General features: G+C 40.4%; 1 protein-coding gene across 1 annotated transcript; it reads right to left on the bottom strand.

Annotated features, from left to right (window-relative positions):
- Nucleotides 1–1,049: 1,049 nt before the first annotated feature.
- OPN5 (opsin 5) lies at nucleotides 1,050–23,318 on the bottom strand. The gene is made up of 6 exons (XM_067544850.1): nucleotides 23,162–23,318; nucleotides 12,393–12,512; nucleotides 10,313–10,483; nucleotides 8,766–9,100; nucleotides 3,067–3,296; nucleotides 1,050–1,113 (listed from the first exon to the last, which is right to left on the bottom strand). The coding sequence occupies exons 1-6, from the start codon at nucleotides 23,298–23,300 to the stop codon at nucleotides 1,050–1,052; spliced, it is 1,059 nt and encodes a 352-aa protein (XP_067400951.1). The 5' UTR covers nucleotides 23,301–23,318.
- Between the last annotated feature and the right edge of the window lie 4,171 nt (nucleotides 23,319–27,489).

The following is a 27,489-nucleotide window of genomic DNA, read 5'->3' as shown; positions in this document are numbered from 1 at the left end:
TCTACAGTTAAGGTTAGAAGAGGGTTCTGCCATTGAATATATAAAACCAACATCATAGGGGAATGGATATAAGGGCAATGAATGTGTGGGTTGGCTGGAATATCTGTTTTATACATTTGACTTTCGGCTGGCTACTAGCATTTACATCACATCTCACAGCATTCCTAGAGATTAGAGATGGGCAAACTATTTGTACCAATAACCAATTTAACCCCTGTGTGTGTGTGTGTGTGTGTGTGTGTGTGTGTGTGTGTGTGTGTGTCTCTTCCAGGAACAGACTCTGCTTCTCTTTACATATTTGTTCACGATTCAAGATTGCATTTGCAAATGCACTTCAACTAGAGGGACTACTGGCAAACTCCTCACTTCAATTTTGGCTCTTTGTGGTGCATGATTAATATCTGCTCCTTGGATTGGATAACTTTGATAAACACAAAGAGGGAAATCGAGGTGATTTCAAGGTATCCTTACAAATGCACAGCATGAGTACTCATGAGACTCACTTTCCATGAAGAAAAGAGTCAAGGCTGGTCTAGACTGGCTGCGGTGATAAACGGGAGATACGCAAGCTACGTAATGTAGCTTGCGTATCTCCCGTCAACGTACTTACATTCACATAGTGCGGCATCTTCATTACCTCCCTGGGGAGGTGGATTAATCGAGTCGATCGGCGAGCGCTCTCCGAACGACTGCGCAGGTCTACACAGACCTGCTCAGTCAATGCCACTGCATCAATACCTGTCGCCGCAGCAGTGACGACATACCCTGAGTCATATGAATGTGCACAGAAAATAAATAAAAAAGGTTCCTGAATACGGCCAAAGTGAATTCTGTTTTAATTTAAATGAACATTCTCTACTTTTTCTTCTTCTATTTGCCCAGCTCTAATATTGATACTCTAGTTAGTATGAAAAATTACATGGTATGTAGATTAGAGGGGGAAATAAATACTAAAATAAATCTGCCATTGCATTTTAACTTATTTGCAAAGGAAGAAGTTGAGCAGAAAATGATTGTCAGCAGGTTTCCATATACCTGTTCATATGCCTTCATACCTCCAGGCTGGTTTCATTCATTGCTCTTGGTTCTCTATTTGAAGATATCGTATACCGCCTACAGGAAGGAAAAATATGGTCATATAACCTGGCTTATAAATTATGAAGGTTCCAGTCCTGCAGAGTGGTCTTTGCAGGTCGTTTTATTCATCACCAAACATAGATAAATCCTCAAGTCCTCACCTAGGGCTACAGCAACCCTTCTGCAGCTATAAAAACTGGGAGAAATTATAAAAAATCTCCCTTCCATTTGGAACCCCAGCACAAAGGCTAGACACGTGCTCAGTTCTTACACTTCCCAGGAACTTCCACATGAAATAGAGGGAACAAAACCAATATATGGAGTAGCTTGGGAGTATAGCTGACTTGGAATTGTGGCATAGGGAGACAACCTCCATTCGTTCCCATTGATAAGGTACTTCTTGTTTGAAGAGAGTAGACTGGGGATACATTCTAAGGCTCGGCCTACACTGAAAAATTATATCGACATAACTATGTAGGTTAGGGGTGTAAAAATCCTCACCCCTGATCAATGTAGTTATGCTGACAATACCCCAGTGTAGACGCAGCTATGTCAATGCAAGAAGGCTCCCTTTGACATAGCTAACTTTATTCGGGGAGATGATATTCTTATGCCAACAGAAAACCACTTCTGTCCATGCTAGCTGCTGCCATACTACGGGGCTATGGCACCGTGGTTTCCACAGCGTAGATATGCTCTACAGTTAGATGTCATGCTTACCTTGGCTGATAAGAGGTAGATACAAGATGACTAATACATGATTGGCATACATGGTTAACCACCTAGAGGTGGGTTCAGATATTATGGTAGTTCCTAAATAAATCTTCTAGAAGGTGTTACTACTCCCCATTTCTACATACTGTACAGATATCACATATAATACAATACACAGCTCTGATTGTTTTGTTATTGCTTTTGTTATTGTATCATCCGTGGTTTCAGTTCCTTGCCTCCAGTGAATCTCAATGCATGACCACAGTACAGAGAAAATTTCAGAAGACAGTGAGATTCATCAGGCAGTAAAATAGTCTCCCAAGGGAAGCTGTGGAAGCGTGGGCTATTTAAACCTAGCCTGGACAGCACACTAGAAAATGCACTGTATAGTGCAGTCCTGTAATTGATAAGGAAATGGTCTTGATGATCAAAGTGGTCTGGTCGGTAATTTCTATAATTCTGTGAAAAGTTCACTTTGTTCTTCCACACCAAATGCTGCTGTTGGAATCTGAAATGCTGTTATTTAAATCTGCCAGCACTGCTGGGCCCTCCACATCATCTTCCACATCTTCTTTGTCAATAAGGAAATTAAAATGCATAGTGACAACAACACTTTAGCATCCCATACAGCTAAGAGGCCATATTCTGCCCTGGATACACCCTATGCATCCCCATGAACACTGCAGGCTTGTAAGAGCAGGTTCTACCTCAATGATACTAAGCAAATAGCTTAGTAAGATTCTTTTTTTAATTAGGCACTTCTGTGAATAAGAAAAACAACTGCATTTAGGGATTGATCCTGGAAGGTTCTGAGCATACTCAGCTCCCACTGACTTCACTGGGAATTGAGGGCATTCAATACCTTCCAGGGTTCAGTGCTTAGATTAGCTAGGACTGTAAAATTATGTGTCTGATCCAAAACCTATGCAAGTGAATGGTAATCTTTCCATCCATTTTAATGGGCTTTGAATCAAGACCTACAAAAACTATTTCTGTGCTTCAGATAATGAGCTGATCACCAGTTAGGGCAAGAAGATATTGTCCCTCATTTTATACTACAGATGTGGTGCAATTAAGTGGATTAGTAGAGGAGGGGTTAGACATTCCTATGAAGGGTCCAGAACTAGTCACTATTTAAAAAAAGAAACTAGGCCAGATGGACCATTCCTGTGTTCCAGGATGGCAGTGCTTATTCTCTGTAAAGATTTTGGAGTAAGGAAATGAGTATCCAGAAATTAAAATGTTTAAGGGCCACACAATTTTTCCAAAATGTACCTGGATTTCTTCAAGGAGCTCTTCTTCTGCAATGAGCGACAACAGGAAAATTTACAATCAATGACCTGGTAAATAATTGGGTTGTACATAGCTGCCGATTTTGCAAGCAAGGTTGGTACGACTGAAAAGTAAATGGGCACTGAGTTTGGCTGTCCGAAAGCTGACCACACTGATACCACGGCATACGGGATCCAGGCAATTAGAAATCCTGCACAGATCAACATTGCCACCTTGTGAGAATAAAAAGGAAGGAGAGAAAACAGTTACCTCACTGAATGGTCTTTACTGATGCACCGCACTGCGTAGTACACTGATTTTCCAGCATTGCAGACAATGTGGGAGTTCATACAACAGACGGAAAAATGATTCCCACGTCAGCTAAGGTCTGCAGTATGAACCCATGCTGTAATTCATTTCACTTTTCCTTATCTATCTCCAGCTGTCTTTTTGCTTGACATATAGAACAAATAGGGATTCTGTTGGCCCAAATATTTCATGTGCTCATTAGGCCAGACCAAAAACTAAAGAAACTGAACAAAAAGCCAGTGAATTATGATTCTTTTAAATTATATTACATGAGTATTTATTACATATGTATCAATAGATTGAGAACAAAGAGAGGGTGATGTTTTAAAAAAGGGTATTGCAGGGGGTTGGACTCGATGTCCTCCTGAGGTCCCTCCCAAACATACTCTTCTATCATTCTATAATTCTATGTATATATCCTTTACAAAAAAAAGTCACGGCAGTAAGGACAAGGAACTAGAGTGAGGAAAAGAGCCAGGGTGAACACAAGGATTCTTCCTCCCTTGCAGACAGTGCTGATGTTATGTGACAGAATCACCAGCACCCCAGGAGCAGCTGGCAATAGGTTGTGGTGGAGGGTTGGTTGTAATAGCAGGGTGAGAGTCCTAAGTCAGCCTCATCTCTTCCCTGTGCCTAGGATGGGATCCAGAGAACCAGAGGCTTCTAAGGCAGCTAAAAAGAATCCTTCCCATCTTCCACTGAGAAAATGCAGACAATATGATTCCTTTGGAGGGTTAACAGGTGAGAAACTGAATGTGCACTTGTCACTTGCAAAACACATGCATTGACAGACCTGTATGAATAGCCATAACTGTTGTATTTCACTAGTCCATTCCAAAATGACACTGCTGAGAATTGAATTGAGAGTTCTGACTCTTTGACAGATATTTTTTTAAACACAAGCCCATAGCAAGAATCTCATTCTCTGTTAAATTCTGTAGAATTTTTTAGTAATTTCTATAAAATCCTATTTAATTTCCACAGAGCCTCATTGGTTTCATTCCTATTAAATCATAAAAGAATTTCATAGGAGATCAGAAAGAAAAGATGAACATACATTTTGTTCAAAAGTCAAAAAAATACTCTAGTTGAGCTAAAGCTTTGAGTCACTTATTTAACCTGAACCAGTGTGCCCATGCTTATATATAATATGACACAGGTTCCATATTGCATCATATATTATTGTGTACTGAAGTGCATGTTTGAAAGCACAGCATAATTAATAGGGTATTGCACAACATCCTCATAGACAATAGCACATGAATAGTCATTTGGGGAGAAGTAATTAGCAGGATTACATACAAATCTTCAGTGAATGCTCTGTTTTCAAGCCAACTAAAGCCTTTCAGATATTATGTTATCCTCAACCTCTGTTCCACGAGCTGATATTCTTAGTGGATGTGATTTCAATATCCTTGAAGAGGTAAATCGCAATAAGATTTTAAACCTTCCCTTTTTTTTTTTCCCTGCCATCCACGAGTTCTTAAACCACAGCGTGCTTGTGACAAAAAGGGAAACTCAAACCCAACCCCCCATTGAAATTTTTAAGGCGGTTGATGGGATTCCACTCCCCAGATCCAAACCTGCCCCCAACATTTTCGGTTCCAGTTAGGCTCTGGAACTGGATGGGACTCAGTTTCATGTGTACTGATTCAGATCTGACAGAAATTTCACCTGAACATCTGCCCTCCCAAATGGCAGAAATCTCATAAACACAGCTGATCTCATATTTTGGGAATCTAGATCTTTGCACAGAAGGTGCTATGGAAGTGCAAAATGTTATTCTAAAAGCCACAATGCAGGTATGCAGCATCTCTGAAAATAAGGCCACAAGAATTTGGGGTTCTTTCTACTGTCAAGGTAGCAGCAGTTAACTAACCAAAAGTATTCCCACGATTGTATTGGAATGACTGATTATGCTGCATGTGCTTTGAATTCCCAAAAATGTTTTGGCTTTGTATAGTATGTTGTTACATGTTTATAAGAAGGAGGTTTCTAAAATATATTAGGAACAAAAAGAACCTTGACAGTGGTATTGGCCCATTACTAGATGGAAATGGTAGAATTATCAATTGTAATGCAGAAAAGACAGAAGGGTTCAATAAATGTTTCTGTTCTGTATTTGGGGAAAAACAGACGATATAGTCTCATCGTATGGTGAGGATAACACTCTTTCCATTCCATTAGTATCTCTGGAGGATGTTAAACAGAAGCTTCTAAAGTTAGGCATTTTTAAATCAGTAGATCCAAATAACTGCATCCAAAAGTTTTAAAAGAGCTGTCTCAGGAGCTCGCTGTGATGTTAATATTGATTTACATTAATTCTTGGAGCACTGGGGAAGTTCCAGAAGACTGGAAGAAAGCTAATGTTGTGCCAATTTTTAAAAAGCACAAATGGGATGACCAAAGAAATTAAAGGAGGCCTATCAGCCTGACATCAATCAAGGGCAAGATAATGGAGTGCCTGATATGGGACTCAATTAATAAAGAATTAAAGAAGGGTAATGTACTTAATGCAAATCAGCATTGATTTATGGAAAATATATCCTGTCAAACTAACTTAATATCTTTTTTTGATGAGAGTAAAAGTTTGATAGAGAAAGTTTATAGTGTCAACATAACATACTTAGACTTCTCTGTATGGGATTTGACTTGGTATGCATAATGTTTTAATTTAAAAACTAAAATATTATAAAATTAACATGGAATACATTAAATGAATTAAAACTGGCTAACTGTTAGATCTCAAAATGTAATTATAAAGGGAAAAGATTAATGAGCAAGTGTGTTTCTAGTGGGCCTGAAGGGATCAAGTTTTGGACTACACTCTTAACATTTTTATCAATGTCCTAGAATAAAACATAAAATCATCACTGATAAAGTTTCAGATGAAACAAAAATTGGTAGAGTGGTAAATAATGAACAGGACAGGTCACTGATTAAGAGCAATCTGGATCTGTTGGCGAACTGGACACAAGTAAACAATATGTGTTTTAATACAACTAAATGTAAATGTATAAATTTAGGAACAATGAATGTAGGCCATACTTACAGAATGTGGGACTCTATCCTGGGAAGTAGTGACTCTGAAAAAGATTTGAGGATCGTGGTGGATAATCAGCTGACTATGAGCTCCTAGTGTGTCGCTGTGACCAAAAGAGCTAATGCAAGTCTGGGATGCATAAACAGGGAATCTCGAGTTTGAGTAGAGATGTTATTCTACCTCTATATTTAGCACTGGTGCAACTGTGGGTGGAATACCGTGTCCAGTTCTGGTATCCACTATTGAAGCAAGATGTTAATAAATTGGAGAGGATCATAGGAGAGCCACAAGAATGATTAAGAGATTGGAAAACAAGCCTTAAGTGATAGACTCAGAGCTCAATCTATTTAGCTTAAAAAAGAGAAGGTTATGGGGTGACAATTGGTTGTCAAGAAGGCAATGGAATATTGGGCTGCATTAGGAGGGGCATTGCCAGCAGGTCACGGGAAGTGATTATTCCCCTCTATTCGGCATTGGTGAGGCCGCATTTAGAATACTGTGTCCAGTTTTGGGCCCCCCACTACAAAAAAGATGTGGACAATTTGGAGAGAGTGCAGCGGAGGGCAACCAAAATGATTAGGGGGCTGGAGCACAGGACTTATGAGGAGAGGCAGTCTAGTCTGCAAAAGAGAAGAGTGAGGGGGGATATAACAACTACCTGAAAGGGGGTTCCAGGGAGGATGGGGTTAGGCTGTTCTCGGTGATGGCAGATGACAGAACAAGGAGCAATGGTCTCAAGTTGCAGGGCGGGAGGTCTAGGTTGGACATTAGGAAAAAGTTTTTTACTAGGAGGGTGGTGAAGCACTGGAATGGGTTACCTAGGGAGGTGGTGGAATCTCCATCCTTACAGGTTTTTAAGCTGAGGCTTGACAAAGCCCTGGTTGGGATGATTAAATTAGTCCTGCTTTGAGCAGGGGGTTGGACTAGATGACCTCCTGATTTCCAACTCTATGATTCTATGATTCTATGAATTACAGTCTATAAATACCTTTATGGGGAACAAATATTTAATAACGGGCTCCTCAGTCTAGCAGAGAAAGATATAACACTAACCAATGACTGGAAATTGAAGTTAGATAAATTTAAAATGGAAATAAGGCACACATTTTTAATGGTGAGGGTAATTAAATAAGGCATACATTTTTAAACTGTTCAGGTAATTAACCTCTAGAACAGTTTCTCAAGGGTCCTGATGGATTCTCCATCACTGTCAACTTTTTAAATCAAGATGGGATGTTTTCTAAAAGCTCTGCTCTAGGAATTGGGGCAGTTCTATGGCTGTGTTGTTCAGGTCAGACTAGGTGATCATAACGATCTCTTCTTACCTTAGACTCTGTGAATCTATAAGTCTATCATATGTATTGCAACCATTTGTTAATTTCAGTTCATTTCCAAACATGGAAAGAAAATGAATGCGTAACCTACTGGTCAATGTGTTACAAGTCCCCCCAACCCGTATGCCCAATCCACAGAAGATGTGATTCTGTCTCTGGAAAATTTGGCTCTTTGGCTCAGCCTCTATAGACTGATGTTTTTAGCTCTGGAAATTCCCAGTTCAATCTTCCAGTGTCAGCCAAGATAATGGCTGTCATGTTTGGCAAACAGAAAAAAGGATAAAGTAGGAAGAGGAAAACACTACTATATTTTCGAGGTTGAGGGAGGGTTTCCTTAAAAAAGAACAGCAAAAATAAGGCCGGGATAACCAAAATTAGTGATAACAGAGGCCATTCTTGGTATTTTGTCTGAATCCTAATTTTTTAAAAAAAATCATTGTGAATCTTTACTCAAAGAAATTCATATGATCACCATGTTTTCTTGTACGTGTATGTTCTTTAATAGAAGAATACAAATTGCCCATAGTTCTATTTCACCAGTAATAAAACCTGCTTTTCATATATTTTTATGGCTACCTTTCACAGTAATACCTGTGTACCTAAGAAACATTTTTAAATGTATCTTTACAACTACACCTGTGAGTTAGGGAAATATTATTGCCATTTTACAGGTGGAAAAACTGAGGCACAGAACAATTAAATGATTGGTCCAAGCTCACATAGCTTCAAATTGGACCCGCCTCTAGGGTCATATTCAAAGTGCCTAAATCAAAACAACACCCTTCCCTTCTTTCAGCTGCGCTCCCCCTCTGCCCCCCCGGCCCATCACTTGGCAGATCCAGAGAGAGTAAAGTCTGCTAATTTTGTAAAGTCTAACTACCATTGCAGGGCACTATAAGCTTGTGTTTGTGACACATTAGAGTTTAACAAATATTCAGTACCAATTATATGATCTGTGGTTCCCCCTGCCTGGTTTTATGGTCTGACAAAGTTCAATAAAAAGGTCTCCTACCAACCTTGGTCAATTTAATTTCCAGTACATGACTGTTTTGAATCCTGGTGTCATAATGAGCAACTTCTTTGCTGGATGACTTGACTTTTGCAATGATTTTAACATAGGAAAACACAATCACTGCAGTTGGAAGCAAGAGGCAGAAGAAGAGAATATTCAGAATAAATGCCTGTCCAGCCACAGAAGCCTGAGCCAGCCACCAATCCAGAGTACATGAGGTTCCAAACGGCTCAGGAGCATAGTTCCCCAAACCAGCAAAAGGAATCGTGGCCCAGAACATAGCGTAGGCCCAGATTATTGTCAGGCAGATAAAGGCATGATGTCTCTTAAGCCAGGTACCTGGAAGATAATTCAACAATTGTAATTTCAGATTATATATATTTGGCTAAAGGCAACTTGAAATTCTACACCTGCAATTAAGAGCCGGGCAAACCGTTTTACTGCCAATGATTTATTTGTTGCATTTGTCACTCTATTATTTTTGTACACTGCTTGTAAACTTGTATTGGTTTAGCAGAGAAAGATCCATGGCTGGAAGGTGAAATTCAGACTGGGAATAAGTCGTGCATTTTTTACAGTGAGGTTAGTTCACTATTGGAACAATGTGCCTAGGGATGTAGTGGATTCTACAGCTCGCAGGGTATGTCTACATTGCATTTGGGAGCATGCCTCTAGGTAAACAGACTGGTGCAAGCCTAAGCAGAGTGTAGATGTTGCAGCATGGGCGGTGGCTTGGGTTAGCCACCCAGGTTCCGACTCAGGGGTTGGGCAGGCTTAAACTTAGGCAACTAGCCCAAGCCACTGCCTGTACAGCAATGTCCATGCTGCTATTTTTAGCATGCTAACATAAGCAGAGCTAGTGCAAATCTGTCTACCCTGGCTGAGAGGTCACATTCCCAGATGCAGTGTTACACACCCTTGATTTTTTTAAATTAAGACTAGACATGTTCCTAAAAGATACATTATATCTCAACCAGAAGTTATAGGCTTCATGTCAAAACTACTGGGTGAAATCCTATGGCCTATTTTATACAGGAGACCAGATTGGATGATCATAATGGTCCTTTTTGACCTTGAAGTCCATGTATCTCAGTTACTACTGTTAGTACCATAAATTATTAAAACTGAGAGAATTATAAAAGTTTAAATGTACTAATTTACTCATCACCTTTATATTATTTCTCTTACTATCATTTTTACATGGACTATAAAAATAGCTCAATCAAAGTAGTCAGTTTTGTTCCTAATCCTTTTCACCTTCTGGCTGTCAAGCACTAACACAGTGCTGCAGCGTTTCAGTTTCAAACACTGCAAAAATTGTTTAATAATTGACATTTTTAAAAGAGCATGAAAACATTTCCACTGAGATTAGATTTTGTAAACTAAATTACTGTTTGGGCCTAAAGTGCCCTTTAGGGACTTTCCCACTATTCTGAGGAACAGGGAACATGATTGATATATATTTCAGATTAATGCTCCTAAATCAATCTCCAGTGGGGATGGGGAGAGAAAATAGCTATAGCATCACTCAGTGCAAATTTTCCCTCTTACCGTAAGTTAAATGACAGATTTTCAGGTATCTATCCAGGCTGACAGCTGTCATGGTGATAAGGCTCCCACACCCAAAGAAGAAGCCGGCCCATCCGTACCAACGGCAGCCCAGCCAGCCAAACACCCATCGGTGAGAGAAGAAGGATATTATACTGAATGGTTTTCCTACAACTACAAAGAGGGGAAGTAATGGGTCATTGGAAAAGTTGGTGCTGTCAAAGCAATATTTTAAAAAAAGAAAACTATCTATCTTTTCTCGAAACACAGAATGGGGGGGGGAGGGGGAATCATTGATAAGGTAGGCATCTGCAAACACAGGACGTAAAGTAAAAGCCTTTTTGCCCAGGAGTAAATCAAACTTATCAAATTTGCAAACAGTTTCAGGTTGATTAAAATTGCATTTTTCAGTGAATAAACTCTTCATCCAAACAATTTCGCCCAGCACTAGTCACAGCATTACATAAGCAAAAAAAGGCTAATCTAATCAAATTAATTATTTCTTGCAAAGTATTCACTCAATGCCAATTATAGATCTTTTACACAAAAGTAAATTTGAGGCATAAGGAGATTGATTTGGTCCAAGATTTCACTGTATGTCAATGTCAGAACTGGGAATACATCCCAGAAGTCCTAACCATAAAATGCTGCTCTAATCACAATTCTAAATATACTGTGGGTTGTACATTACAGGCTTGCATTACCCAGTAGATGGCATCAGAAATGAATGCATGTTTGCAAAAATGATCCAAGTCACCAGTCAGCTGATATTTCACTATTAAATGAATTGGATTCAGAGGGCATAATTGAAGTATGAGATGGCCAAGGAACAACTCCAATCTGGAATTCATTTGTTGCATTTCTAAGTGCTAATGATGGAAGATATCTAATGAATCATTCCAGGGGGTTTATCTTGACACTAGAGCAGACATTTTTATGCTAACACTCTTAGAAACAAACAAATCACAGCAGAGACTTATTTGTATATTGACAGGGTGATCACTCAGCCAGAATACATCAGCCTGCACAGATCCTCAGTCCCACCCATGCCATTTCCTGGAAAGTGTAATGACAATGACTTTTCTCTATAAGGTCTATTAACAAATGACAGAGAACAAATCTGGATCTAACGAAGTTTGGAGCCGACTGAGTCTTTAAAAGCTATCATTTGTTTCATGCTGATGACACCTTGTGGTCAGTTGGGTAAATGTCAGGAGCGTATTACTGGTGGATTTCCTTACGCCTCTGCAGTCCAAGCCATTTTTTTCAAAAGAGGTGTACAGTTCTTCTCCCCATGTGCGTATAACTCTCATGGGTTTCATGAGAATTGCACAAGTATCAGATTAAAAATAAAGTATCACGAAGAGCGAGTCAGCTCCAGAGTTTTGCACAGACTCTGAAAGGGTATCTATTCTCACCCCGACCATATTCAGGCTGCAAGTTGGGCATATGGATCTTTTCATAGGTTGCTTCTTCTTTACAAGTTGATATTGCAGTAGCGCATAGCTTTTTACAGGAAGGAAAAGAGGTGGTATCTCATTCTTAACCAGGTAACTAGGTAGAAAACTATTAGATTTGAAGATCTCAGAGCCCTTGGCATTCCTCGCCCCTCGTTCTATGGGATTTGTTCAGTATGTGTTTATGAGGTGTTTGAATCGCTCATATAACATCCGGTAGAGCTGAAATACAGTGCTCTCCAATTATAAAAAAAAGCTGTTTTGTATTGATCAGGCTGAACTGGACAGCATGAGCTTCTGGGATTTGAACCTTCATTGACATCAGTGGAATCTTCGCCTGATTCAGGATTGCTGGAATAGGTCCTATTTCTGTTCACTTTCATTCTCTCTCTAGGGGATTTGCTCCTCCTTACAATTGTTCTGTAATACGCTTTTCTACCTTTTTTTTTTTTAAATGGAAAGAATAGAATAGAAACATCATGGCCACCATGAGCACCCCCTGGGCTCCCACTGCCAGTTCGGGGAGTCCCATCTGCACAACCCCGGGTGGGATTTGGCCTTATGTACTATGGCCAAAGAAAACAAAGGGCAGGAAAAGTAAAAGAAGAAATAAAACACTGAATTACCTGAAATCCCCAAGTCACACACTGCTAAATTGACGGTCATTATCTCAGCAGGTCTTAGCTTCTTTTTTCGTTTAATGGACATAAAAATAACATACCCATTTCCAAAACTTGAAAGAAGCCCTGTAATAAAAATATCAAAAACAAACTGCACTTAAATAAAATTTCTCAGAAACGCGTCCCCAGATTTCTTTGGCACAAAAGTGGCTTTATTTTCATTCTGAGCTTCACAGTCCCAGAGAGAGGTCAACAAACTAGAAGGAATTCAGAGAAGAATAACAAACATGAGTTCGGGCTAGGTTGGTGGAATTAGGGAACAGTAACATGAAGGGTGTGATCAAGGAAACAAAAGAAATTATAGGCATTAAGAGTGACAGGTTGGAATTAGGTAAGCAAAAATTTAGGTGGAACATCCACAAAAAGTGGTCTTACTTTGAGGTAGCAGGCTATGGAATAGTGAAGTGTCACATCATTTAAGAACAAAGTACGAGAGGATATAGTGCACTCAATCCAATCCCATTCTGGGAACTGCTGTGGTGGAAGAAAGAATAATCCTCTGGGGAGGGCAGGCAATATTTGAACTACTAGTCTTCACCTGGTGATCTACAGGAAAAAGGCAGCTTTGATTTATGATGTGGGCACTATAAGAAAGTTACAAAAAACAAAAAATGACCAAACCAGATGCTTCTAACTGCTACATCACTGCCACCAATCCCATTAGTTTTTTCTGCATGCATTCAGCCAGCCAAACATAGGCCAGATGTAAGCAGATGCCACTCTCATTTTGTTTTAAATTCCCAACTGGGCCAAATTCAGCAGGAAATGTGCCAAAGTGTGGTGCACATTATATGTCAGGTATAAACGGGTTAGAAATGAGTGTGAGTGAAAAAATGAGGTAACCGGCTTTATTTATTTATTTTTAATCTTGTCCATCTGCAATTCATCTCAACCTCATCCCTCTTCTGAACCATAGCATCTGTCCTCCTCCCATTCCCCTACTGTCTCCATTTCCCCGTCCTGGTTACTCACATCCTCTACAGTTGCCACTAGAGAAAAACCAGTGCATCTCACACTGAAGGGAAAAAACAGTGTCATGGATCGTGGTAGCAACTAATAAAAGAATGTAACAAAGCATCTCAGTTATACAATTTGAAATCAGTAGTGTACTGTGAGAGTGCATTACTACACACAGTTTAAAACCCCCCATCAAAAATCATTGACTTAACAGGCAGTTTAAATGAAAACACTTTTTTACCCCCTATAAACAGTTATCCACAGCAGTAGACCCTGCTCCACTTTTAGACCCCATTTTCTATTTTCACAGAGGATTTGGTTCCAAAACATGTGTGCACTGTTTCAGTTTTGGGTTTTCTTTTTCCATTTTCATTTGAACGTAAAAATGCATTGCAGATGTTCATAAAAAATATACAAGAAGGAGCTTGATCCTGGTCCTGTTTTAATCAATAGGACTTTGGCCGTGAACTCAACTATAGTACATGAAGTCAATACTAGTAAGTCCAGGTCCATTAAAAATCATGTTAACTCATTTTTATAGTGAGTCGAGCAGCTGATGGGAGGTACAGGGTAAAGATTATGGTAAAACTTAAAGTGACCACAATCAAATGCTTAAAATTATTGAAAGAATTTAATGCACATTAAAGCACAAATAAATGTAGCAATTTAGAATAGAGCTCTTCCAATTACAGGGCTGGCTGCAGCTATGTGCCTTTTCTGGTTTCTCCATGTACATGCCCATTTGTCTTTGGCCTTGTGCTCTTACCTGCCCTAGGGTAGAATCACATCATTCCTCCACTGTCAGACCATGACCTGGGCTACAGTCAAATGTGTATCCAATGTTCTTACCCTGCAGGTCCGACTGCATTCAGCCACTCGCGATTCTTCCCTTCAGGAGCCAGTGACCATTGGTGTATGGTGACCAAAGAGCCTTCTTAAAGTATTGCTTATTTAACAGTAGGAGCAAAGCATGAGAGAAAAAGGATTTTAAAACAACAAACAGTCTACCCACATGTCTATCTTGCCTAAAGTCATACCATCCCATAATGAAGACCTAGGGTTTGTCTATACAGCGAAGCAATGCTCTCCACAGGGGCTGTGATTTCTGGTCCAAGTGGAACTTGTTGGCACACTTTAATATCATACTGTTTCTCTTTTAAAGCACACTAGGGAAATTTTAGTGGACAACAGCAAGGTCCGCATGGAACAATTAATGCAAAACACATTAGTACACTTTAGAAATCACATCTCCATACAGCTCATTCTCCCATCATGTAGACAAGCCCCTAGGCAGGCCTAACTTCTCCAGATGACACCAGTGGGCTCCTGTATCTGTGTCTGAGTCTGGTACCATCTCCCCACTCCTCTTGTCCCTGACCGAGTGCCCTTCTTTAACCCCCCTGCCCAAGTTCTTTGCTCTCCTGTGTTTGCCAGGTCTTGGTCATTCCTCATTAAACCAGTTGTAAAGTGGTCAGAGACCAAGAGAGAGTCATTAATGCTAATAGTTCTGCCATCGTGCCCTAACAACTCTTTAGTGTTTGCTGATAGCAGGCTATTATGAGCCATTCTACTCCTTCCTGCCTGCATACAAAACAAACCCTATTAACTTTAACCGTATAGTCATACATTATACACCACCCCAATAACCAGGCCGTAAGGATCTATGGACTAGAACCTAGACTAGTCTTCAGAGCCTGGGCTAGCTGATGTTCCCACAGGGCTTGCAGGAGGCAATGCAGAGCTGTAGCCAGGGAGCACTGCGGAAAGCGGATGCCGCAGGACATCCAAGGGACCCAGAGTGATGGCACCCTGCGATGTGCTGATTGGCCAAGTGTCCTATTTCACCCTGGAGACTAGTCCGGGAAGTTATCTGGGCAACCACATGGACTTCAGGCTTGCTGTGACCTCAGACTTCACCTGATTTCCAATCCCAGTCTGACTCTTGCCTCCTGACTCCAGCCTCATACTACCTCTGATCGCTGGTCTCCAGCTCTGGGCTGACTCTGATTCCTGAGATCTGCCCCAGCCTGGTATTGTCTCTGACCCCTGACTTACTTTGACCTGGTCTCTTGCTTATTGAACCCAATTCTAGTGATTCCTCCAACCCCTGCTCACTGACTACTGCCTCTGATGTATGAACCCCAGTCCAGCAGTGATCGCTAGGCCAGAATGCTTATGCCCTGGTCCTTTGTACAGGCTAACATACAGGATTCATAAATTATCACAGGGCAGCTCCAAATCCATCACAATAGCCTAGAAAAGAAAAAGAAAGAGAGGAAGGGAAAAGACCCTAGCTAGATCTATGTGAATAACTGGTGGGTTGTTTTTTGGGGGGGACAAGGGGTGTTGGTTCTCTGGCTCTACTGAAAAAAAATCATTTTGGGTTTACTCTACACAAAATTATATTTATTTATATATATATATACACATACACACATACAGTTCAGTTCTGGGTCCGGTTCTGTTCAATATTTTCATCAATGCTTTAGATAATGGCATAGGGAGTACACTTATTAAGTTTGTGGATGATACCAAACTGGGAAGGGTTGCAAGTGCTTTGGAGGATAGGATTATAATTCAGAATGATCTGGACAAACTGGAGAATTGGTCTGAGGTAAACAGGATGAAATTCAATAAGGACAAATGCAAAGTACTCGACTTAGGAAGAAACAATCAGTCGCACGCATACAAAATGGGAAATGACTGTCTAGGAAGGAGATCTGCAGAAAGGAATCTGGGGGTCATAGCGGACCACAAGCTAAATATGAGTCAACAGTGTAATGCTGTTGAAAAAAAAGCGAACATGATTCTGGGATGTATTAGCAGGAGTGTTGTAAGCAAGACACAAAAAGTAATTCTTCTGCTCTACTCCGCTCTGATTAGGCCTCAGCTGAAGTTCTGTGTCCTGTTCTGAGCACCACATTTCAGGAAAGATGTGGACAAATCGGAGAAAGTCAAGAGAAGAGGAACAAAAATGATTAAAGGTCTAGAAAACATGACCTATGAGGGAAGATTGAAAAAATTGATTTTTTTGGTCTGGAGAAGAGAAGACTGAGTGGGGACATGATAACAGTTTTCAAGTATATAAAAGGTTGTTACAAGGAGAAGGGAGAAAAATTGTTCTCATTAACCTCTGAGGACAGGAGAAGAGAAAATGGACTTAAATTGGTTTAGGCTGGACATTAGGAAGGAAAAAATTCCTAACTGTCAGGATAGTTAAGCACTGGAATAAATTGCCTAGGTAGATTGTGGAATCTCCTTCAGTGGAGATTTTTAAGAGAAGGTTGGACAGACACCTGTCAGGGATGGTTTAGATAATGCTTAGTCCTGCCTTGAGTGCAGGGACTGGACTAGAAGAACTCATGAGGTCCCTTCCAGTCCTATGACTCTATGATTTCATAGTTTTAGGTCCATTTTTAAACCTTTCACTAAAAATAAACTTGAAGTAAATTTCAACATGAAAAGGCATTTCAAATTGAAAAGTCAAAATGTTTCAGTTTCAAAATGTTCAATTAAATGTTTCAGCTTTTTTGGAACAGTTGTTTGCTTGTCTTTGGTACAATTTACCAAATTTGACAATGTCATAGGGTAACTGGTGAGTCCAAACCAGACAATTAAAGGGGCTGGGATACATCTGGGCCTATAAAGGGCTGTCAGAGGGCAAGAAATAAGAAGTGGAAGGGAGTGATTGGGACAGGTTGTGCCTGTGGAAAGGACGCCACACTGGAGTGGAGCTAACACCTGTGGTAGGTCCCTGGGGCAAGGGGACAGGTGCTCAGGGAAGCAGCCAGGGGACTCTTGCTCCAAAAAGAGAGCAGAGCTGACTAGACCTGGGAAGCTGCCAAGACCAGGAGCCCCATTGAATCTTGGGAGTGGTGGCCCTAAAGCCTGAAAAAAAAGGAGTGAGTTCGAAGACTATTTTCTTGCCTGTTTTAAGAGAATAAAGCTTCTTAAAGGAGGCTGAGCTTGGCAGTGAGTATTTGGAAGCTCAGGAGAAGCCCTGCCCTTTGACAGACATGGATTTGCAAAATTTTTCGACTGTCCTGAATTTGCATTTTTCACTGAAAAAAACGTTTCAGCTGAAAAATTTCACCCAGCTGTAGCCTTAGCAGAAATGTCAGACAGTACTAAAAACACTCACTTCTCATTGATTCCGTCACTGCTCTCAGAGGAGTTGTTCACAACTGGAAATGACACCAGATTAGAACACTTAGTTGATACAACGATTGGAGCTTTTAAATCTGTTTTAGCTCATTGTGGTTAACCCTTGGGTTAAAACACCAGCTAACAGAATTTAAGCACACCAGTCCTTACCTTCACTGTGTGTTATACATTTTGTTAGTAAACACACATTCCAGATTAGAGCTTGGCAACATTTTTTTGACAAATGGCTTAGTCGCCAAAAAATGCAGTTTCGGGCAATCCGAAACTGTTCACCAATTGGACACAAATTCACTGAATAATTTAAGTTAAAATAAAATGTTCAGATTAGCGAAGTCCCAGGCATTGTAATTTAGTCCCTCATAATGACAATGAAGAATGAGTCAGTGAGAGAAACTATAGCTTGGTGGCTATGGCACTCACCTAGTCTAGGAACATAAGAATGACCATACTGGGTCAGACCAATGGTCCAACTAGTCTAGTATCTTGTCTTCTGACAGTGGTTGTTGCCAGATGTTTCAGAGGGAATGGAAAGAATAGGGTAACTATTGAGTGAGAGATGCAAGCTCAAATCTTTGCTCCATCCACTATTTAATTATTTAAATGAAAGTGGAATAGCTTCAAAAGGAGAAATTACAAGGGCACTGCCCAAGACTGTCACATAATCCAGTGACTAGGACACTGTCCTGCAATATGGGAGACCCAACTTCACCTCCCATCTCCCCATCAGGCAAAGGGGGGAATTGAATTCTGGTGTCCTGACAGCCAAGGTGAGTGCCCTAAGCCCTGGGCTAACAGTTATAAGGAAGCCCACCTCAGCTTTCTCCTCCTCAGTGCCTAAAAAAGTCCATTTTGGGTCAAATGAAATATGTTTCATTTGACTCAAAATGGACTTTTTTGATTCACTGAAATTTTTCACAGGTTTTGCATTTGGTTCAACCTAAATCAAATTATTTAAAAAAAAAATTTGAACTGCCAGTGATCCAAAAAATCAGTTATTTGCACAGCTCTGTTCCATATAATTTCCCAGTGTAAATAAACCCAGAGACAGAAGGAATCCCCTCCCTCATAGTGGATGAAACTCAACCTTGTGCAGATGCCAACTATCTACACCATTTGAGCCTTATTGTACATAGTTAAATTGTTAATCTAATGCAGGCAATAAATCTTCCCATTCTCTTAATCCTTGCTAACACCATTTCTGACATGGGTGTGTGTGTGCAACCATCATGATGAAATTCATTGTTCTGACTGCAGTCACAAAGAGTGTAAACAACACTTTGTTTAATTTCATTAAATACCATAATAAAGGTTAGGGGAATATATTTCTGAAATAACACCAGTTACTTAATATCAGATGAGAGGAAGTCCGTCAAGATGAGAAATTCCTATATGGTGGTTCCACTTTCAATGGCATTTCACTCAGCATTTTGTTATGAACTTTTACTTTACTTTATTGTGTCTGACTGGCATGAGACAGTACCTAATTATAAATTCCCAATGGGATTTGCTCAGTGAGGTGGAACTTGTATTATTCATAATGCTATTATTGTCTCTCTCTGTTCACCAGCTGGGGACCCATAGAGCCTTGGCTTGGAGTTGCCACTCTACCATCACCCTAACTCCACTGATATTGATAGCTGTGGGGTAGGTGATCCCTTAAAGGGGAGGCCTCTCCTCACCATCTGATCTTTGAAAGAGATGGACTGCCCACCTAGATTACCATAACCGGACATCCTGTAAGAGAAGGTAACGAAAAAAACCCCATGAACATCAGTGTCAGAAAACAATCTGATACAACCACACTAACCAACTCTTTGCCACTGTTCGGGCCCTGGGCTGGCACCTGGAGGAGTAGGTTGGGCCCAGATCCTTCTACCTCCCCTGCTGCCAACCCCATCCTGGGGTGGTAGCCTCCCCATGTTAGGCCAAGAGGCCTGCATTTGTCTACTGTGTGCTTGAGCTGGGATGTCAGGCACCTGACCACTTATAACTCTGCCCTGCCTCAGGGTCTGAGCCCCTAGACTGTTTGGTGCTCTGCCCTTCCCAGGGAACCTGAGCTCCAGAGATGGCTAATTCTCCATTACAGTTGCCTTTTATAGGTACATGACAGTGAGGAGGCATGACCTCTCTCCGAGATTGGTGGGGAGGGATGGCCACACATACACTCCTACAGGATCCCTGACTACCACATGCCTTACTGGAATATATAAGGAACAGGAATCTGGGTCCAGTGGGCTCTCCAGGTGCTGAGGTAGATTCAAGCCCTGGAGTCTGCATTTTCTGCTATTCATATTTTTTAATTGTCAGTAACTGAGCAGAGAAAAATTGGAATTTCCATTCTGCGGGAAATTCCAGCATATTGAGGATTTTTGTATCTTTCTATAATTAAGAGTGAATTTACAGTCCATAAGACTTGAAGACTCTTTAAACTAAATTTATCCCCGTAGGAACTATAGAGACATACAATTTTAAGATAATCAGATTTCTTCTTTAAAAAAAACCCTGTGTGTCTATTATTACAGAACTACAGCACTATATTGACAGCTGGAGACCATGACTGGGAAATGAACCAATAATGTCTCCAGTGTATTTTATGTGTTTTAAATATTTCTTCATTACTGAAGAAAAACAAAGTCAAACAAATTAGTTTTGCCTTCAGTTCTGAATGTACTTAGTTTCATGTTCATTCATCCCTCTTATGGGCTTGCGTTCCATATTCTAGATCCAACTCCAGTGAAAGTTCTGTTACATTCATTGAGGAGTCTCCCCTCCTCAATGGTTGATGGTTTCTTTGTTCTTGTCAAACATAGATATCATGGAAGGTCATGAGTTCTCTGGTAGCTCATGTCCATCCCATGCAAATCTTTAACTATCAAGACAAAGACCTTGAACTGGATTCTCTTCAATAGGGAATGAATGCAAAGAGTGGAGCACTAGGCTGATATGTTCACAGTGATGTGTGGGGCTAAGCAGATGGGCTGTTATACATTTGTTCTGGTTAGTGCTTTTACAAGGAAAGGGGCTTGCAATAAGGATTTGCATTAATCAAGCCTGGAGATCACAAATACATGGAACACCATGGCTAATTCTGCATGTGGTAGGATAGGGCATAATCTCTGGCCCACTACAGACGAAAGTGGGTGGGTTTTTCCCACCATGGCTCTTTGGACCTCCAGTAGCATTCAGGAATCCAAAATGGCCCCCAGGTTGCCAATGGACTTAAAATAAGGGCAGAGGCCTTTGACAGGGGGGAGATACTGTTGAGGAGTTAAACACTCTGAAGATCATCTCTCTCTTGCCTGAGTTTGGTTTAAATCAGCTGTGGATTTTGGCTAGACCTAGTTGATATGTCTGTTTACATTTAATGCCCATGAGATGGGTGCTGCTCATGTACTGAAGGTACTGTGGCTTGTGTTACCCTCACAGTCTCTCCCACTGGCTTCATGTAGGTACTGAATAATGTGAGTGAGAGGACTTAGCCTTTTGGGATGCCACATTTGAGGTCTTTGGAGTGGAGGGACACTTGCCCACAGTGACCTCTAGGTTTCTTCTGAGACTGAACCATTTCAGGGTGTTTCCATTAGCCCTTACTGCTTCTTGGAGTCAGAACAGGGGTATTTGGTGATCAGCAACATCACATATTGTAATGAGGTCCAATGGGATAAATATGGATGCATTTTCCCTGTCTGGGGGCAAGAGGCAGGTCAACCACCAGTGCACAAATGCTCTTCACCTGTGTGCTACTGTTTCTGTACCGCACTATGAAGATGAGCTTGACTGAGAGGAAATGGGCAGTTCACAGGTAGCATTGGAGACTTTTTGTGTTTTGCTAGATTTTCAATCAGATTACTTAGAAATGGGGGGTTAGATACAGGATAGTATTTTGCAAGGTCTCTAGTATGTCACTGGTCTTTTTAGTGTTGGTAGGACTAGCCTATGTTTAGTGTGCAATATTGGAGACCCATCTTCACCTCCCGTCTCCCCATCAGGCAAAGGTGGGAATTAGTTGGATCTCTGTTATTTTCTCCTCATCTACCATCCAGGAAAGACAGGAATCAGAATCATGGTGGTGATCCCTGTTTCCTCTTGGTGTCTCAATGGCTTCTGTTTCTTTGAATGGGCCAAAATCTTGGCAGAAGGGCAGTGTGATTCTGGTTCTGTTACTGGCTCATTATCTTGGGCAGCCCATGAAGCCATCAGATATGAGTGATCCTATTGGTGAAAAAATGTAATTAATTCCTCACAGCAGGAGGTATTCTGGGGTTGAATGGAGGCACTTTGGGTATGCCAAGCTATTTATCGTCTGGTAGATTTTGCCATCTCTATGGCAGAGGACTGTTAAGCTCCTTTTGTCTCTTTCATGAAAATGGCACAAGTTTATAGCATTTTCCTGAAGGGGGATTATTTTAAATGGAAAATCAAAACATTCCATTCTGGTAATGTTGAAACGGAATGTTTCAACATCACCAAAGTGCTTCATTTCAATTTTTTCTAAGCAAAATTTTGTAGAAATCCAAACGTACACATGAAACGTTTCAGTTTCAACAAAACAGCATTTTTCAGGGGTGTCTTATGTCAAAAACATTCTTTCCAGCTCTGATTTCTATAGGCAAATTTAAAGAGGACCCTCCCCCTCCCCCTTTGTCGGTTTTTAGAACAAGATCAGGACCTTCCGACACTATCATAATCCAAACCATCCTCCGGCACTGCCTTGCCTCCTGAAAACTGCCAATCAGAACACCATCAATCCTTCTGTGGGACTGAGATTTCATCCAGGAGATGCACTTACTCACAGATCCTTCTCTATTGAGCCTCTCCTCTTCTACAGCTGCAAAGCGCAGGGGATATGGATTCTATATTTAGGTTGGGGACCAAATTATGGGAGTAGGGAGGTTTATGTCTCTATAGACCTTATTTTTGTTTTGAAAATACCAATATACCATGGGAAAAGACACCACAAAGCAGGAAAACGGCTGGCATGAAGAACACAGATTTGCTCAGAATGATTTGTTAGAGTGAATTTGGTGTAACAGACTCAGTGACATCATTAAATTATTATCTTCCACATAAACATAGACACATGAGAAGCTCTGTATTTCTATGCAAACAAAATTCTATTGCAGTCTCCTATGGTGACGAGCTAATCAGATCAGCTACAACAAAACAAGGCTCACTCAAACCTTGAACCAAATCAAAACCATTTTTCAAACTGTACAAAAGCTTTGTCAAGGAAACCCTCCAACTATCTCCCAGACAAAAGAAGATGAGGATCACCAAGCATGGCTTTTGCCATCATCCTGGGGAGCCCCACAGTTTGTCTGTAGTAATCCCACAGGCCTTCTCCCTTTCTTGGACAACATTGCAGAGCCCAACATTTTTTACACCCCCTCAGCCACTTACTTGAAAGCTCACATGCTTGGAAGCAAGTTAATGAACTCTGGGGTCTGTAACACAAGAGCAGAAAGACTCTGAATTCAAAGTATGGTGCATTGAAAAATGTCTATCGCTTTAAATTCTCAGTGGTTTTCATGGTCCTCCTTGTAGACTATGTAGCGACTTGCAACACTATTAACAAAATAATGAAAGAGCCTTACCAATTACTGTTAAATAAAATCCAGCTACTAAATCAGCTTCCCTAGAGAGTTTTGATGCAAAGGGGTCTTCATCCTGGAGGTAAGGAGGGAGATAGTCATCTTGGGGTGAAGTGCTCTGATTTGATGCCATGCCATTCATGTACAGATTAGCAGTTTCTGAAAAGTGAAGTAATGGAGTCCATAATAGATTACAATTGCCATCAAGAATCACAATGGAATTTTTGTTTACACACAGAAGGGCACAACCACATCACCCTATCCCCATCTTTGGTCCACTGACTCTCCTTTCATTTCAGGATCCAGTCCAAAATTGCACTCTTGGCTTTCTAATCACCCCACCCCCACTGTCTTGCTGCAAGTTACCACATGGGTTTCTCTATGCAGGTAGGTATTTATAAGGTTCTCAGCACTGTAATATGCCTGAGCAATGTCTTTACTCTTCAAGCTATCTGTTCATGTGGCAATAGACTCTCATCTGCCCCTTCAATCACTCTTACAACTCTTGATCCAAGAACTTTTACATAGGCAGTTCCTTTCATATGCAAAAACTGTAGCATCGATTCTACTTACACACCATATTTAGTAAATAATATTTACCATTTGCATAGCACTTTTCATCCATATGTCTCAGAGCTCTTTGCAAAGGTAGGTTTGCATTATCATCCCCATTTTACACACAGGGAAACTGAGACACAGAGAGGCTGTCACAATGAGTTAGTGAGGCAGATTCAGAATACAGATTTGAAAAAAGATGCTATACAAAATAAAGTTGTATCAGCTTTCTTTGGAAAGTAGAATTTCACCTTCATATCCATTATGTTGTGACAGTCCAAAACTGGATCCCTCACTTGATATCCATGAAAATCATTTCAGGCTAAAAGGGAAACAGGAGGATTCCTGCTTATCAAGCTTATACAGAAAAATGTCTAGCTTAGAACTGGACCTAATACCCACATTGAAACTATACATCCCCTACCCTTGACATCTCGAGGGGTTACTGAATCCAATCCAAGTTTCTGGCTCAAGACATTAGAGCCCTTAACAGGCTGGGATCAAGGTACCTCAGAGTTTGCCTCTGCCTTGCAACTGTCCAAAACCATGGCACTCTCCAGTGCCACAGTAATTTTCAGTGCCTGTTGGAGAGGCAAGCGTCACCTTTTTAGTGTCATGTCCTTGGCTATGGAACATCCCCACTACCAGAGAAAATCAAAAATACGCTTGAGAGCCTGACCGTCTTTAGTGTGCAATCCAAATCTACCTTATCACAGAAGCCAATACTCAACAACAGAAATGAAGGAAAAGCAGATGGAAGAGATCAAGCTAAGGAAGAAAAAAACCCAATGCAAATGGAGAACCACAGGAAATCAAGGACAAAAGCCATTTTTGTTCTGAGGATCCACGAGATTGCAGCACGTCATGCTTTATAGCTGTGATACTCAGATTGAGGCTCGGGAGCCACAAGTGCCTCTTTAATATGTCCCCTATGGCTCTTTGAAGCACATGATAGTAAAACACTGTGTGATTTAATTATTAACCAATCGAAGTTATTAACCAGTCAGGATGCTTTTACTATGTTATTAGCCAATTGTACTGTCATTTTGCTATGAGAATAATATTAGAGAGAGAGAAAGAGTAAATGAAACAATGAATTCCCACTACTGTGGCTGTTTGGGTAATGTTGGTCACTAATTTGGCTCCTTGAACCACTGAGATCTGAGTATCACTGTTTTATAGATTACGTGTATCTTATAGACTATGTGCATCATTTCTGGAGGAAAGCTGGCTCAGGGTCTCATGGGAAACCGGGAGCTGACTAGGAAGTCTCACTGGGGGAATGGCAGGATGGCAACATGTGACAAGCCTGACAGCGGCTGATTGGCTGATCATTGTCCCAGCTGATCAGTGGCCAGAGTCTGCAGTGAGTTGGGAAAAAAACAGGCCAGGAAGGCATACTTTTGCAAACTGACCAGAAAGTCAGGAAACTGGGATCATTCCATATTTCCAGAGCCACATGGTCAATCTACCTAATAAGTAGAGCTGGTTGGGAACTTTTCCACAAAAACTTTTTTTGTATGAAACCCGGATTCAAAACCAAAACTTTTTGTGAGAAAGGAATGATTTCAATTAATTTTTTGACTTGAAAAAACTTTGAAAAAAGTTCTGAAATAATCAAAACTATTATTTTTGCTTTTTCAACAAAAAAAAATTGGTTTTCCAGTTCAAAATTACTTTTTGGTTTGGAATTTAAGCTAACTGTAGTAAATACAATGACAAAATAAATAAAAGGTTGAAATCCAAATGAAACATTTGAAATAATCAAAATGATACATTTTCATTGACCTAAACCTACTTTTTTTAAATTTTCAGATCACAAACTTTTTTAAGATTTTGACTTTTCTTCTCAAATTTCCAAAATCTCCAAAACTTTTGTGGGATGGCAAAACCATCTCCCAACCAGCTCTATTAATAAACATGAAGCTCCAGGAATCTCCTGTGTACACAGAGATTTTTGAAATATGTTTTGAACAAATAGCTTCCTGTCATGAACAGAAATGGCTAAGGATCAGTTTAATGGTGCAGAATAATAATTTGTTTATCTAGATGCACTAATTTATGAATGATTATAAGGCCATTTAAGATACTTGGGTGGAAGTGCAAAGTTTGAGGGTATATTTAGAACCGCCGTTCGGAAAAAGCACACACAGCAACATGGATGTTTATGTATCTGATCAGCTATATCCCTCAGTGTGCTTGGTGCACATTGAGGAAATTACACTTTGCTTTCTTTATCCCTTTTATCACAATAAGATATGAATTATTATTCAGCCAGTAGATGGAACCACTGAGATCTGTATAGCATATTTTTGATGGTGGAGTGAACAATAAAGTCCCAGTGTTTGCTTTTTATCCTGGAGGGAAATGCATAGATTCTGTCCATGACTGATAGGGCAACTGCACATTTCCCAGTAACAATCGGAGTTTGCTGCACTTGTAAAGATTACTCAGAGTCATTTGGATGGTGATTTCTATCCTTTGAGAGGAACTCTCTGTTGTGGCAGTGAAGCAGCACCAGATATCACACACGTCACGTCACGTCAGTCAGCAGGATTATTAAACTTGTCTGCACAAGTAAATAGCTGTTTTAGGTTTTTGGCGGGTTTTGTTGGGGGGGTTTTTTTGGGTTTTTTTTTTTTTTTTGGTACTTCAATGAAAATGGGCCAATCAAAGCCAATTTGAGGAGAAGAGATCACAATAAACTGAACTCTGGGATTGAATCTGTCAAACACAGGACCAAATTCTGCCAAGCCCTCATGTAGACAAAGAGTAGAGTAAAGTATATCAGCATGAGGAGAAGGCACTTTTACATTTTAATGGGAGACTGTTTCTGCATGGCTGAATGCAATTTAAGGGATTCAATCAGCTCAGTTGTTCTTACAAGAGGAAGTGTGCTCTTGTAGTTAAGACACTGGACTAATGCCCAGAAGTCTGGAGTTAATTCCTAGCTGTGCCACAGATTTGCTGTTTGACCACAGGCAAGTCATGAAGTCTCTCCGTGCCTCAACTCCCCATACTTCGTCTGCCTTTTCTATTTAGATTGTAAGCGTTTTAGGGCAGGGACTGTCCCTCACTGTATGTTTGAACAGCACCCTGAACAAGCGAATGCTGATCTCATTTAGGGCCTTTAATGATAAAAAATATTTTATGGGATATAATTAACAATATTTTAGATTCGGGTCCCTTGAGAATAACTTTTTTTTAAAATGATAAATCTAGCATTGTTGGCAGAATTTTAAAAATATTTTCAGTTGCCACACATGACTCTCAAAGAAAATAGATCCATTATTTTTGGCTTTTGGACTAACAAGTGTAGTGTCAATTTAATATTTCATAGATTCCAAGGCCAGTGGAGACAACTGTGATAATCTGGTCTGCCCTCCTGTATAACACAAGCCCTACAACTTGTCCAGATTGGATATGTTACATCCCACCTTTGGAAGAGTATGCATCTGATTTAATTTCCATTTCTAGCTACCGTGGTAAGAACCTTCCTCCAAAGTATGATGAGTTTTAACAATATTTCTCACAATTGATATTTAACTTGTTTCAGTTTCACAGCACCTCTAGACAAGAATGTATTTCTAGAGGCAGGAGACAAATTATGTGCCCAACCCTGCAGTCCTGATCCAGGCTAAACTTCCACTCAAGTTAACTAGATTTTGGCTTAGAACAGGAATGGCAGGGAACATCATGCCATATGCTAACCAATGAAAGCTATACAAGAGGTTGATAACATAGCCATCTATTTATCAGGTGTCAAAACGAGGCAG

This window comes from Emydura macquarii, unplaced genomic scaffold (assembly GCF_026122565.2).
Source record: "Emydura macquarii macquarii isolate MOO-44397 ecotype Brisbane River unplaced genomic scaffold, CSIRO-AGI_Emac_v2 contig_1027, whole genome shotgun sequence".
Taxonomy (NCBI): Eukaryota; Metazoa; Chordata; order Testudines; family Chelidae; genus Emydura; species Emydura macquarii.
This window is presented reverse-complemented; position numbering and strand designations above follow the sequence as displayed.

Excerpts from the sequence above, each read along its gene's own strand:
- OPN5 (XM_067544850.1), bottom strand. The coding sequence starts at position 23,300 with ATGAATGGCATGGCATCAAATCAGAGCACTTCACCCCAAGATGACTAT. Across the intron at positions 12,513-23,161 it reads ATTTTATTTAACAGTAATTG|GGCTTCTTTCAAGTTTTGGA; the intron begins GTAAGGCTCTTT and ends TTTTTATTACAG. Across the intron at positions 10,484-12,392 it reads GTGTGACTTGGGGATTTCAG|TTGTAGGAAAACCATTCAGT; the intron begins GTAATTCAGTGT and ends CCCTCTTTGTAG.